The sequence below is a fragment of the Asterias rubens genome, chromosome 16, assembly GCF_902459465.1.
Source record: "Asterias rubens chromosome 16, eAstRub1.3, whole genome shotgun sequence".
In the NCBI taxonomy this organism is placed as follows: Eukaryota; Metazoa; Echinodermata; class Asteroidea; order Forcipulatida; family Asteriidae; genus Asterias; species Asterias rubens.
The window spans coordinates 12,321,359-12,336,298 of NC_047077.1; the positions used below are offsets into that span (position 1 = coordinate 12,321,359).

Here is a 14,940-nt window from a genome sequence, read left to right on the forward strand (position 1 = left end):
TGAACTCCACTAGTTGGTTAAATCGAAGTTACCAACAGATGGTTATAAATTTACTACTTTGTTGGTTTTTTGTATTCACCCAAGAGTTGGTTATATTTGCATTATTACACAATCATTGGGTAAATATAGTTACACCAAGTATTGGTAAATTAGAAAACTAATCCAATAGTTGGTTAAATCTCTTTTACTAATAAATGGTTTTAACCAATTTAACCAATTCATGGTAATTATTGCCTTAGTAAAATGGTTACTGAATGTGTTTTATATATTTTCTCCCAATAAATGATCTTTGATTTTCAGTAGTACCCGTGAATAGACAAACAATAACTTCTTGTTGGTAATTTATTTACCAATCAATTTAGCATACAAGTAAAATTGTTATCCATTAATTGGTATTTATGATGCACCTAAGACAAACGTTGGTCTGTAAACCTTACCTACAAAAAGGGGGCAACAGAATAGAGACAGTTAAACATGAAAGCCATCATTTACAAGAGTTTTAATAAGTCTTGTATGACATTTTTTAACAAAATTATACATAATAACTTTCTTTGATAACAAAATATATGGTCAATCTCGAGCTCTTAAACACCAAACCAATTTGGATAAAATCCTTCTCTGTACAAACGAACAAAGCAGGCAAGAGTAAAAACATACCTGTTCAGTTTAAAACTACTTGCATATATATGAGGAATCTTATGCCATCGATTAGATTAACTGTGAAGACAGAGCCCAATTTAATGACACTGCTTACCGTCATTAATCAAAATACTGGCAATTACACTAGACGAATATTCTATGCCTGTGTAAGCATAATTATGGGTTAGCAAAGACTATTCTACTTGTGCGTGTACACACTTCAGGTAATGAAGGATTTCTCACTTACTTTGCTAGCACAGAAAATCTGCCTTTTAAACAAACTATAATGATACACTCTTTTGATAAACATGACAACAATTAACTATTATACTGGTATGAGATCCTTACACTCAAATGATTGGTACATCATCAGAAACAAACTAATTGCAGCAGATTATTGAAGTTTGTAAAACTTTAAATTTAAATCATTCTGATAAATTATTCCTGAGATGATTTAATATTTGTGAAAAAGATTGGATGTGGCAAGTGCGCATGCTCATACTGTAAAGACTATCATATCCTCTAAAGGAAGTAATGCTAGTGTTTTTGGCCATGTACACTTGCAAAAAAAAGCATTTTCCAAGCATTTTGTTATAAATTATGGAAATAGGCTTACTAGGATAATAAAGATGCTTTATCATTTCAAAAAGTAATTCAAGTTAGCTTGCACTACTTTGGTATTAAACAAATACTGAAGTGAAAGTTGTGGAGCAGTATACAGTGACTGAATTGGATGAGTTTTTACAATGTTGTTTTGCTAAAGAATGTTCGAACCAGTAGTGATAAACACGACGTTGTTATTGTCACTGAATATGTATGAGGTATAATAAAAATAATAATAACATGTTTTTATGGGTTGGAAGTTGATGAAGTACTTGGTAGTTTGTCAACTTCCTTGGGGAACTAATATCATCTAACAATCCTCCAAACAATGTTATTTGTATAATACCAAATTGAAGCTTATATGAGCAATCCAACTTTTGCGACATCATACCCATCTTTATAGAACCAGTAACATTTTTGGAGAACAAGACTACAGAAATTTGGGGTCCATTATTTTTTTAAACTGATGTATAAAAAACAAAAAATGAAAACAAACTTGTAATGAATTTAACTTATATATTTGTCATGAGATCCTGAAACTTAAATGATCCTGAATCTTAAAAAAAAAAACTGATTGAAAACATCAGACTACTGAAGTTGGTAAACGTTTAGATTTAAATCAGCCTGATAAATTATTCCTGAGATAACTGAACATTTTTAGAGAACAAGGAACTTGAAAATTACAGAAATTTGGCGTCCATTAGTCTTTGAAAACCAAAGAAGTGCTTTTCATTACTTTTGAGCAGAATTTTTTGTGTGATTCATCAGAAAAGCTCTGATATCGCGCACTGCTGGGCGAGCGGTTCCTGGCAGGTTGTAAACAACACACTGCAAAAATTCCTAGACTGCCTTAACAGACACTTGATAACTGAGATTTAGCACATAATGCGCCTTAAAAGCAATGTCTACTGCATCAAGCAATGAAGAAGACTCCACTGCACGCCTTTCAATTACCACAAATGTCTGGCTTGGCAGCAACTTGTTCCCAGTAAAGAGGCCAAGTATGTAGGGCTGTGGTTTGTCCTTCTCACTGATGTTCCCCAGATACTGCTCGATGTTGGTTGTAACCTTGAAGAAAATATAAAACCAAATTTATTTAAGCAGTTAAATTAATCTATTGTGAATCTTTAAGGAAGGTTGCGACACAACTTACACTTCAGTTTAACAATTATTGATTTGATATTTAAAGGTATGATACATCATTGGTTTTGGAGAAGTATATTCATTCCAATAGTCCAGTTTTCAAGAAACACACAATAACTTAGTGAATATTTTATCAAGCTAGTTAGCTAAACATATTTTTGAGAAAACAGCAAAATAAGGTTTCGGTGTTATCAGTGATTTTGTTCATGTTCATTAGTTTTATGCAACTGGAACAAGCCGTAACATTCTACTCAAAACAGAAAAAAAAAATTCTAAGGTGAAAATAAACCCAGGAGGATATGTACTAGTTTGAACCTTTTGTATACTTTTAGTAAATGTTTAGGTTTAAACTAATCCGTAAATGTTTGATCTTTATACTATTTTTGTTTTGCCTTGCCTGCTATGCTATGCTATGCTAGTGCTATGGCTCAACTTTCTTTGCATCGCCTTGCCTTGCTTCACTTTACAAATTAATTGTTAACTTTAGCAACTGTTGAAAACCTTCAATTATATCCAATTTACCGGTTTGAGGTGGATGAAAGATGTCAAGCTCTGTGCTAAAGCACACCGTCCACCAGACTTGCCTTTAGCCCTTCCTCCAAGTAGTACCGGCAGAACTAGAAGTGCTAAATTATTCTTCTCAACTGTAATGTGAAACATGGAAAAAGTGTCAATAGACAAGCGCATTATTTTTTTGATTGATTCACAACTTTATTGATCCTCACTGTCATTGGTGGTGTTTGTACTTTCACTAGTACTTGCAGGCATAGAAACATGAACAGGTATGGCATCATCGACTTCATCAGGCTCATTTACATGTGAAATACCCTCTTTATGCTTGGATTGTAAGTGTCTCTTAAAGGACGAACAATAAGAGAAAGTTTCCTCACAACCATCTTGGCTACAAACTATTTTTGTTTGAGAGTTTGTAGAAATGTTGTGAATGTACTTTAGATGGCTGAAAAATATCTCAATGTTTCCATCAATTGTGATAAGACACCTAAAGCATGTGAAACCCATGTTATAGCGACCAGTTAATGGATGGAAGATAGCTAGACACAACTTACTTCCGATCTCCAACCTCTTAGAAATTTGAGTCGGGTGCCAATCTTTGGTATCAGTTCTTGTATTGATGCCTCGTCAAGCAACTCCAAAGCTGCTTTGTCTATCTGATTCTCTGTAAAATGAACATAAATGTTTTTCTTAGCAAATTTACGAACTAAAAATGTTTGCTGCACTTAAAATTACAAAACACTTTCTAGTCCCAGGTTTTTTGGCAAAAGGAAGGAAGAAACCCATTTTGATTATTTTTTTCAAGATGTTTTGACCACCTGATTTACATCTTTCATTGGCTACAGTGTTGTTGGAAACATGACCAAATCAAAGGTTTCGCTCAATTTGATGTTTTCAAATGTGGAATTGTTCATTTTTAGACATTTAAAAAAAAATAGAAACTGAAAAAATAAAAATCCACCATGTGGACATGAAAAGGGATGCAGGTAGGGACGAGGAACTGCTTAAGTTTGATTTTGATTTAGGAACAACTAACATTAAGTATGAAAGGAATACTTTTCATGTTTAGGAAGGGTGTAGAAATGGGATTTTCATTTTTATTTTTTTTGTAAACCCAAACTGTAGCCTTGGTGAATTTTGAATCTCTGAAAATAGGCATAGGGGCCTACATATTTTATTTACAAAAAAGGGAAAAGATTATTTTTACCCCGACCCCTGAATAAGAAAAACAGTTTGGATAGTCATTTGTTTAAATTGTCAAATCAAACATATCTGCCAAGTTGTATGTAATTTGGCCACAAAACGTACAAAAATTACATAAAAAGATAGGCCTACTTATGTAGGACAAAATTATGAACATACACTAACTTGGGTTGATATTTTTTACTTATAAAGTGGATAACAACAGACCATCCGTTGGTCAATAAATAATAGCAAAATATTTCTACCAAGAGATGGTGTAAGTTTTTCCCAAAGTCCCAACAACTAGGGTGGCATCAACCATCTCGGTTGGGTAATGTAAACCTATAGACAGTTCACCCAATAGGATGGAGAACAGTAGACCATCTGTTGGTCAATAAATAACGGCCAGTTATTTTCACCAAGAGATGGTGTAAATTTTCTCCAAAGTCCCAACAACTAGAGTGGCATCAACCATCTCAGTTGGGCTTAAACTAGTTACCCAATACAGTTTCCAACAAATGGTAGTTTAATTTAGTTGACCAACTCAATGCAGATGAGTTGGGTAAATATTTTCAAAAAATTGTACCAACAAAGTTATCAATATTCACCAAAAATTGGTAAAAATTGCTTTACCCAAATTACTTTACCCAAAATTACTATTTTTTACAACACGAAATGGGCAAAAAATTTACCTTGGCCCATATTATTATAACGCTTAGGACAGTTGGAGTAACATTTCATTATTAGTAATATTGGTCATCTTAAGATTTTGTTCAACAGCACTAAAAGTTAGGGATGAATGATTTATATAGAATAAGGTGGAAGGCACAGTTGTACCAAATTTCATGAAAATTGTCTGAACTGGACAATTTAATTTTGAAAATAAAGGGGAATGTCCCCACCACCAACCCCAACCCCCTCCTCCAAACAAACCAAAAAGAACCCTGTCCTGAGTGACTGATGGGTGATAAACCGTGGTTAAATCAAGGAAAACAGAACAGAAGAATAAAACCAATATCACTTATCAGATTGAATTAACTTTTTCCCCATCAGAGAATGGCCATTATGGCAGTCTGACATTGTTACACTCACTATCTGAATCATCCAATGGCGGCACTGCACTGTACTGCCCACTGTGTGGAGATCATGCTTGCTTTCGTTCTACACATTCTACACAGTAACGAATACCTACATACTACACCGTAGTAGCACACACTGGGGCAAACGCGGCTGATTGTGACAGGCTTTATTACACGTTATATCAGAAAAAGCCCAGTGCTAGTGTTACGGTAAGCCTGAGATTTCAATACTAGATTATGATTTCAGCTGATACATACCTTCAAAAACATTCAACAGATGTCCTACTCCCCATGATTCTAGTAACTCACCAACTGACTTGTCCACCATGACCGCCTCCATTCTACTAGTGCTACACAAGTACATTATACGTACGGCTTTGCTTTTATTTTTAACACCAGCTAGTCGGCGGCAAAGCGCGTCGCGCGCTTTGTTTGGCACGCTGTGTGATGGCATTGGAATTTTCCACTGCAGTCTCCCAATCTGATGGTTAAAAAAAACACTTAAAAAGTGCAAAAATTCGAGATTTTCCCATCTCGTAGAGAAGATATTTACTTATTTTTTGGAACACATCCAAGTTATCGTGGCCGCACTATAAAATGTAATTACCACAATCATTATAATACATTAATGTAAAGCGTTGCGATACCTTTGCATAAGAACGCTAATAATAAGTGCTTTGATTATTATTATATTACTTATAGATTTTAGTCTCACATAATAATGTTGTAAGTCTATCCCAACAACTTGGGAGGCCATTTCGGTTGGGTTATATGAACCAACAGACAGTTCACCCAATAGAATGGAGATCCGTTGGTCAATAAATAACGGCCATTTTCACCAACAGATGGTGTAAGTTTGTTCCACACTCCCAAACAAGTAAGGATGCATTAACCATCTCGGTTGTTGGGTAGGCCTAAGTCTACAGTTCACCCAATAGGATGGAGAACAACAGATCATCCGTTGGTCAATAAATAACGGCCAATTATTTTCACCAAGAGATGGTATAGATTTGTTCCACAGTCCCAACAAGTAGGGTGGCATCAACCATCTCGGTTGGGTAATTTAAACCTATAGGCATTTCACCCAATAGGATGGAGAACAGTAGACCATCTGTTGGTCAATAAATAACGGCAAAATATTTTCACCAAGAGATGGTGTCAATTTTCCCCAAAGTCCCAACATCTAGGGTGGCATCAACCATCTCAGTTGGGCTTAAACTAGTTACCCAATAAATAGATACAGTTACCCAACTAATGGTAGTTTAAGCGTTGACCAACTCAACGCATATGAGTTGGTTAAATATTTTCAAATTGTACCAACAAAGTGATCAATATTCACCAAACGTTGGTAAAAAAATGTTTACCCAATTATTTTTACCCAGCGTTTTTACAGTGTATGCATATGTTGAGACACACCAAGTGAGAAGACTGGTCTTTGAGTTTTGACAATTACCAATAGTGTCCACTGCCTTCAATTACCACTTTTTCAAAAACTACGTTACTTCAGAGGGGTTATATTGCTCGTACCAATTAAGTTGTTATGCTAACAATTAAGTTAAAAAGTTACCAGGATAATTGTCCAGTGCCTTTAAACAGTCGTAATGAATACTTTGTATCGTTATATATGTATACCCTTTCGGGTTAAATTATTCTGAACACAGACATAATTATGTATTGTTGTTGTTATAAAGAACAACATTTGTTGTCACACGTTTATTTTCTCGATAAATCAATGTTTTACAAATCTTACTTTTTTTCTTGTTCTCTTTTTCTTCAGTTTCAAAAAAGGTTTTGAGTAATTCAATTTCCCCCGTTTTTTTTTTAGTTTTAGCCTGGGACTTATCGCGGCAAATTAGCTATTAATTAGTATTGTTTGTTGAGAAAAAAATAAAAAAAATAAAAACATTTCTCAAAAAAGCAAACCATTTCTCGAAAACAAATCTGTTAGAGAGAAACGTACATTAATTTAGCGATTAATCTCAATTATAAAACGAACTATATTACTATCAAGGATTTTAATGTGTGAATACCATCTGTCGTGCGAAAACGTAGACAGATAAATTGAATGACTAATATTTTAACCAGACAACTAATAAGGTGTTATAAATAACTACCCATTTTACTATACAGTCTCAAATCGATTCAAAGAGTTTGGTTATGTTTACACGACACAAAACACAAACGTCCATAGATTCACAATTAACTTTACTCGGTTTAAAGATAACTGTGGATAGGAACTTTTCTTAAAACATTGCTTGCTGTGGTGCTGTAGTGTTTTGTTTTTCAAAAAAACTTGACAACCAATAAAGCTGGAACCTCTACAGGTCAATTATAATTATTGCATTCATACACCTTCATTTACAGTGAGAATTGGATTCATGCGCTGGCCAACAACTTGGCTTACAACATTGTATCAAACCCTTCAAATCTTAACAATCACAATTATGTTACTGAACATACACTTAGCTAATCCTTATGCACCACTTATGAAATCGACAGGTATACTTTTTTCCCCATAATAATGTCTATCTTTGGTTGTGGTTCTTAAGGTCAATACTACAAAATATTTCCATTTTGTCCTGAATATAATTTATTTCCATGACCTTTTTTCACACAGCTACCATATTAATGTATAACACCACTCCACCCTGTAAAACATTTCAACTCGAAACGTGGATTTGAAACATTTCAAAAAGACGGACTTCGCATCCAAGGAAAAATTATACAAAGAGAGGGAAATTATTAAAATATTTACAAATAAATAAAACAATCTTTGGCAAAAATGTTGAAAATGTCCAAGAACAATAACGAACTCACAGCAATACAAAACTGTTCAATCATGGGTATAAATATGTCAAAAAATGCGTATTTATACATAAATTATGGACTAAATGAAATGTGGAATAAAATGACATGAAACACGAACCTTTATGAACCACGTGGCCCGTCGTTAAGACGAAGGAGCCCTATTACGTAGAATAAGAAATCCTTAACAAATCCGGGGAAGGAAATGACCCCGAAGCCAGGTCCGATATAGGACCAGAAACTTCTGTCTGTTAAAACAGAATTGTGCTTCAAACGGACCCAAAATTGTGTAAAAGAATGCAGAACCGAGTCAAAACCCATTTGGTTAACCCGTTTCGGGGTCAGCATGACCCGGGAAATTGTCAAGTACCATTGGACCCGGCATCCTGGCCAATTATGACGTTTTTTTGTCCAAGAGCGGGCAGCTTTTTACGTTTTAGGTTCAATTCTGTGACGAAATGTGAACAATAGCAAACAACCCGTCGATTTATACAATTTTCTGACAGATGTTTTAACACAAAATTGTACCAAATGCATATTGGCAGCCCTGATATTGGTTGAAACTGCTCACTGGTTCCTCCATCGAAGATCTCCATGGCACAGCCAGGAGCACGTCTTAACACAAATAAAATAAATTTGATATGAGAGAAATAGATAAATCATGAGGAATACTAACGGTTTTGGCAGGTGTTGCCGTCGAATTCCTCGGGGCATTTGCACGCGAAGTACGGCGGTGTTTCTGGCTCTGGGACGCACGTACCTCCATTTAAACATGGGATATCATCACAGGCATCTGAATAATGACAAGATATGAAAATTCCACTTTAAAGGCACTGGACACTATTGGTAACTACTCAAACAAATTGACAACTTACTTGGTAACAAGCAATGGAGAGCTGTTGATAGTATAAAACATTATTAGAAACGGCTCCATGTAAAGTTACGTAGGTTTTGAGAAAGAGGTAATTTCTCACTCAAAAATAAAATACTTCAGCCGAAGCCTTTTATTGTGCATCTGAAAGCACACAAGTGCAACAATTGTGTATTCTCATTCATTGGTCTCTTGTAACTCTGATGAGATTTTCACAGGTTTTAAAATGTATGCATGTTGAGATAAACCAAGTGAGAATACTGGTCTTTGACAATAATTACCAAAGGGTGTCCGGTGCCTTTAAGACAATAATTTAGTACTGTTGACGCAACTTTGAAAGACAGAAGGCTGCATGAATTTAAACGCTCCTCTGACAACTAACTGGCAAGGTGACCATAGAAGAAGACATAAAAAGCTCAAAAGCGGTATTAAAAAGATAGGCGTGTTATTTGAAGCTGTAAATCCTTCAGAATCAGGTTTCGTAAAAACAAAATTGCTTTAAAGGGAACGTATGCTTTTAGTTTGTTGAACCGTTTGATTGTTAAGGCAAAGTATACCTTTTAATTTTAGAACTCTTCGACTGTTTTACTCATGGATATTACACAATGCACTAAATGCTGACAAATGTCATTACCAAAGGTGGTAGCGTTTTGAGATATCGTTGATAATCCAGAGCGGTTGTGTCCATGCATGGGATTTATCCGCATAGAACACAATCTGAGAAACCTATTTTCTGGAATGTTTCTCAGATTTCAACATTGGAAAATACAAGACACATTTTCCAATAACACCACTGCTTCGAATTGGAATGATTCTTAAAACGCTTTATACTATCGAAAGCTGCTGTAATCGAATCTCGGCTTAGTTTGTATAGCCATCAGTTTAGTGTGATTACTAAACGGGCCTTCCCTTTAAAGGCAGTGGACACTATTGGTTATTGTCAAAGACTAGCCTTCACCGTTTGTGTTTCTCAACCTATGCATACAATAACAAACCTGTGAAAATTTGAGCTCAATCGGTCATCAAAGTTGCGAGATAATAATGAAAGAAAAATAACCCTTGTCACATAAAGTTGTGTGCGTTTAGATGGTTGATTTCGAGACCTCAAGTTCTAAATTTGAGGTCTCAAAATCAAATTCGTGGAAAATTACTTCTTTCTCGAAAACTATGGCACTTCAGAGGGAGCCTTTTCTCAAAATGTTGTATACCATCAACCTCTCCCCATTACTCGTCACCAAGTAAGGTTTTATGCCAATAATTATTTTGAGTAATTACCAATAGTGTCCACTGCCTTTAAATATCTTGTAGTTAAAGGAACACGTTGCCTTGGATTGGACGAGTTGGTCTATGAAAAGCGTCCTGTATTCGTTTGTTATAAAATCGATATGGTTAGAAAGATGTTTTAACAGTAGAATATAATTATCCACACAAGTATCACTCAAAATTGCACGGTTTTCATTTTACGTCGCGAACTAACTAGGTCGGCCATTTATGGGAGTCAATGTTTTGACTCCCATAAATGGCCGACCGTGTTTGTCGACGAGGTAAAACGAAAACTACGCAATTTCGAGGCATATTTGTGTAGATCATTGTATTCTACTTTTACAACATCTTTCTAACCATATCGATTTTATAACAAACGAATACAGGACGCTTTTCAAAGACCAACTCGACCGATCCAAGGCAACGTGTTCCTTTAATAAAACTGTCCAATTAAATGATTCAAGTCGACCTACCCTTTTCCAGAGCTTGAGGTGTTGATACCTCTGTAAATGATATACTTGGATCCAACGTTCTCGTAACTGGTGACATGGTAATTGGCACGAAGCTCAAACTGGCTGTAAGTTCAAATGTAAAGAAAGGAAAACATGGGGACAAAATGTAAAATTAATTATTTAAAATGTGCTTTAATAAACCCATTTGTATGGCCGAGTGGATAAGGGAACCGGACTCGAGCTCTGGTTGTTCTTGTATTGGTTTTGAGATTTGAGTCCCGGCTGTGTATTCAACAAGAAGGAAAAAATAAAAACTTGTAAAAGTGGACCCAGTTCAATTAATATAGTACTTAAAGCCATCTGACACTTTCGTTAAACAGTATTGTCCAAGGCCTACACTTCGTGTATCACAACTTATATATAAAATAACAAACCTGTAAACACTTAGGATCAATCGGTCATCGGAGTCGGGAGAAAATAACAGGAAAACCCACCACTGTTTCCGCACGTTTCGCCGTGTCATGACATGTGTTTCAAATAAATCCGTAATTCTCGCTAACGAGAATTGATATTGTTTTAATGTTTTCTCAAAAAGTAGAGCATTTCATGGAACAATATTTCAAGAGAAGTCTTTCACCATTACCTTCTGTAAACCCTGTAAATTATTTGTAAATCTGTGAACTTTTTTTTTTCTTTTTTTTTACCGAAAGTATATAATGGCTTTTACAACGCTTTAGTAAATCTATTTTGGTGGCATGTCATGGCCGAGTGGATAGAAAGGCATCGGACTCAATCTCTTGCCTTTCGGTGTGTGGGTTCGAGTCCCGTTATATCACTGTCACTGTTAACGAAACTCAAGTCATGCATTAAATGAACTGGACACATTTGGAAGTGTACCATAATATACACCCTGGATGAGAGTGACACCAGATGCATCACCTGAAGCGGTTGATATATTGCATTTCCATAATAATTATAAAACAAACAGTGCATTGATTCATTATGCACTTACTCCATACAATGTACCAAAGCGCATAACAATCATGAAACAATTAAATACATGAAAGTCACAATAAGAAAACGAATACGATGAAAAGCTTCGATGCCACAATTAGTAATAAAGCAAAGCAAATTAAATTAATTACTAGTGCCTACCCGAATCAAACGAGAGGCTGAATTCAATAATGCTGAAATCGCCCAGTTTATTTCCATCGATGGCCTTGACGAGATGCACGTAGGCTTCGTTATACTCCAGAGCAGAAACCTCCTTCGTCTCAGATGTCTTCATGTCGAATAAGACGTGAGGGATTTCAAGGTTAATGGAGAAGTCAACGATAACACTTCCTCTCCTGAAAATATGAAGTTATTAGAATATCGATTTAAGTTGTTGTGCTCTACTGGGTCTACATCCCCTTCCCCTATAATTATTAGAACAAGTTTTTATATAGCGCATTTCACAATAAAACCGTATCAATGAGCATAACATGAGTGCCGTATATATATATATATGTATCTGTTTTCTTCTGTTTACATCAGTGCCACTGCCGTAAAGTGATTTTCAATGAGGAATGTTGTCTTCGTCTAAATTGATGGAAAAAAAGGGAATCTTAAAAAAAAAATGCAGGATTTTTTGGGGGGGATGGCGATTATATACTACATTAACAAGTTTCTCCCCATATACCTTTCTAAGTTATACTTCTAAACACGAACTGAAGAGTGTGGTAATGACCGTGGCTTACGAGACAATCTCCTAAGAAAAAAGAACATTCACTTATCAAATTTCCTATAAATTTATTGGGACAGTAAGATATTTACAACTCCCTGTGCTGCCGAAGTGTCCATCCTGTACACAAGTTGACCTGTGAAACACGGCGCTTTAGAAATAGGTTGAAGGGTAGGGGACGGCTTATAATTTTAATAATGTGCAACATGTACACGAAAAGTATAGGACGAAAAACACAATTTACAATTTTTCAATATGAAGAATACATTTGGAATACTTACTTTATTTCCGTGACGCTCGTTCTGACGTAAATGTTTTTAAATAAACTTTTGTTGTAGACTCGGTCCATCTTCAAATAAAAAAATATAAACTCAGCTTTAGTAATTATTTAACTCGGCAGAAAAATAATAATAATTAGTTGAGTGCAGTGATTTCTCGTGATTTAGATGATGACAGTTCACAGGGGGACAAACAAAATGTTGTAGTATGAACTTCAGAATTACGACAGCCTGTGATAAATTAAAGACATTGGACACTAATGTTTAGAGACTTTCTTTTGAAGGTGTTAGGGGCTATAGAAATGCGGTGGTTGTTGTTGATCATTATTATTGTTAATTGTCAAAGACTAGTCTTCTCACTTGGTATATCTCAACATATGCATAAAATAACAAACCTGAGAAAGTTTGAACTCAATTGGTCGTCGAAGTTGCGAGATATTATTGACAGAAAAAAAACACCCTTGTCGCACCATGGTCACACGAAGTTGTGTGCTTTCAGATGCTTGATTTCGAGACCTCAAAATCTAAATCTGAGGTCTCAAATAATTGTTTTGGGTAACTTACAGTAGTGCCCACTGCCTTTAACTGCCTTCTGGTAATTGTTAATACTATATAATTTATGTCGACCATTTTGATACAAATGGTCGTCAATGCTTTTTGTAATCGATAGGAATACAACAGCTCTTGTAGAAGCCAGACAATGGTGCTTTTTCCTGTTCATGCAAGTCCGTATTAATTGTAATAAATGTTTTATTGAAACATGGGAATGATACAGTCCGTAAATTAGTCATTACAAACGTATGAGTGCTTGATCAAACGGCCATTCAACTCACAGATTGCAATTCTCATAACTTTTGGACGAGATTTAATCTCAAACACGCTATGTGAACGATCCGATGGAAATTTGATTTTAATTAACATCAAAGACTGTTATAATTACAAAAAGAGTTCTTACGCGCCCTATACAATATCCTACAAAATGAAGGGTTCTGTGATATGGATGCCTATTTTTAAAAGCGCTTCATAAATGTTCACAATTTTGATGTTTTATGTGTATGTTGAGTCACACAAAGTTGAAACACTGACGTATGAACTTAGTTCAGCGATACTGTATTTTACCTTTGAAGGGAAAGTTTACATTTGGTTGTGGAACAGTTCGATCGTTTCACAGACTTGTTAAGTTATTCATCGTGGAAGACACCCAGTGGCAATTATGACAATTACCAAACGAATTCATTGCCTGAACAATAAAAGACTTTTGAGACGCTTGGTGGCAGCAGACTTACCAGGTAAAATCCATTGTTCTCGATAATGTGCGCAGGCTCAGAACAAGGTAAACAATGGAAATTTACCTGGTAAGTCTGCTGCCACCTAGCGTTCCAAAGTCTCCCATTACATAAACACAAACAATACTTACAGCATCAACAACCTCCTGTTCAAACCTCGCAAACTCATGGGACTTTTTATCGGCGTATTTCGTGTGATAATCGCGGTTTGAAATGTGCAGATTCCCGAGTATTGTCACAGCCTCTGTGGTGGGGTTGAGTTTAGGGGGGAAAAATCGAACCGAGAATGAATTAACGAGTTATTTACAGTGAAAGTTTGGAGGGTTTTCGTGCTGAAGCGGTCTAGGGTAGAGAAAAGAATCTTGACATGGTTGGTCGCGACATTTATGTTCTTGAGCAAGGGTTTTTTTCTTCACCATTATCAATATTTTTTACCCATGAGTATAACATAGATAATCATTTTTATGGAAATCATGAGATGGATGTTTGAACAAAAACAATATTATTTAGGAAAGTGTGTTTAATGTAATCATGCAATCCAAGAACTCTGCATGACTGTCTGCGTGTTCCCTGTTTAACAAAATCAACGCTAGCTTAATGCCGAAATAACTGTTAATTAAACAAGTTGTTTTAAGAAGTCATCTTACCTGGGACTATATCTTCCTCTTTGTCTCCTGCAAATTAAAACATTCAATAATAATCAAAAACAGTTGCAGTAAAGTCCTGCATACTTCTCATTACAAAAAAAGTAAATATTCCCCAACATCGAAACACAACATCATACAGGAATGCCCCATTTCGAATCAGTCAACCTTTATCAACACCGTTAAGTCTCAAGAGATGTTTGAAGTTGTTTCAGTGTGTTGATCAGGGTAAATTATACCTTAAAGGTACCAGCACATTGGGTGAATCTCTTTTAGGGGAGTGTTGGCTCAGATCAAAGCTAAGTATTCGAGTATCTTTGCTCTCCCAATATTTGGACATATTTTGTTGTGTACACAAAACCGAATCAGAGCGTCGCTCTACCTTTTACCTCTGTGGACCCTGGTTCGTTACCCGGACCGAAGCCTTGCATGTGGATTGGGGTTTCAGTCCCCACATGT

General features: G+C 35.6%; 1 protein-coding gene and 1 long non-coding RNA gene across 4 annotated transcripts in view; both read right to left on the minus strand.

The window, feature by feature from the left end:
• LOC117300971 (neurogenic locus notch homolog protein 1-like) overlaps positions 1-14,940 on the minus strand; it is a 53,028-nt gene that overhangs the window by 29,179 nt on the left and 8,909 nt on the right. For all 3 annotated transcript variants that reach the window (XM_033784842.1, XM_033784841.1, XM_033784843.1), the window contains exons 3-8: positions 14,485-14,511; positions 13,969-14,081; positions 12,555-12,622; positions 11,706-11,899; positions 10,572-10,673; positions 8,641-8,757 (exon numbers count right to left, since the gene is read on the minus strand). In XM_033784842.1, coding sequence (XP_033640733.1) covers positions 8,641-8,757; positions 10,572-10,673; positions 11,706-11,899; positions 12,555-12,622; positions 13,969-14,081; positions 14,485-14,511 — 621 coding nt within the window. The remainder of the gene's footprint in view (positions 1-8,640; positions 8,758-10,571; positions 10,674-11,705; positions 11,900-12,554; positions 12,623-13,968; positions 14,082-14,484; positions 14,512-14,940) is intronic.
• LOC117300973 lies at positions 485-6,507 on the minus strand. Its single transcript, XR_004520250.1, has 4 exons — positions 5,418-6,507; positions 3,453-3,562; positions 2,908-3,029; positions 485-2,310 (listed from the first exon to the last, which is right to left on the minus strand). It is a non-coding gene; the product is annotated as an uncharacterized LOC117300973 (long non-coding RNA).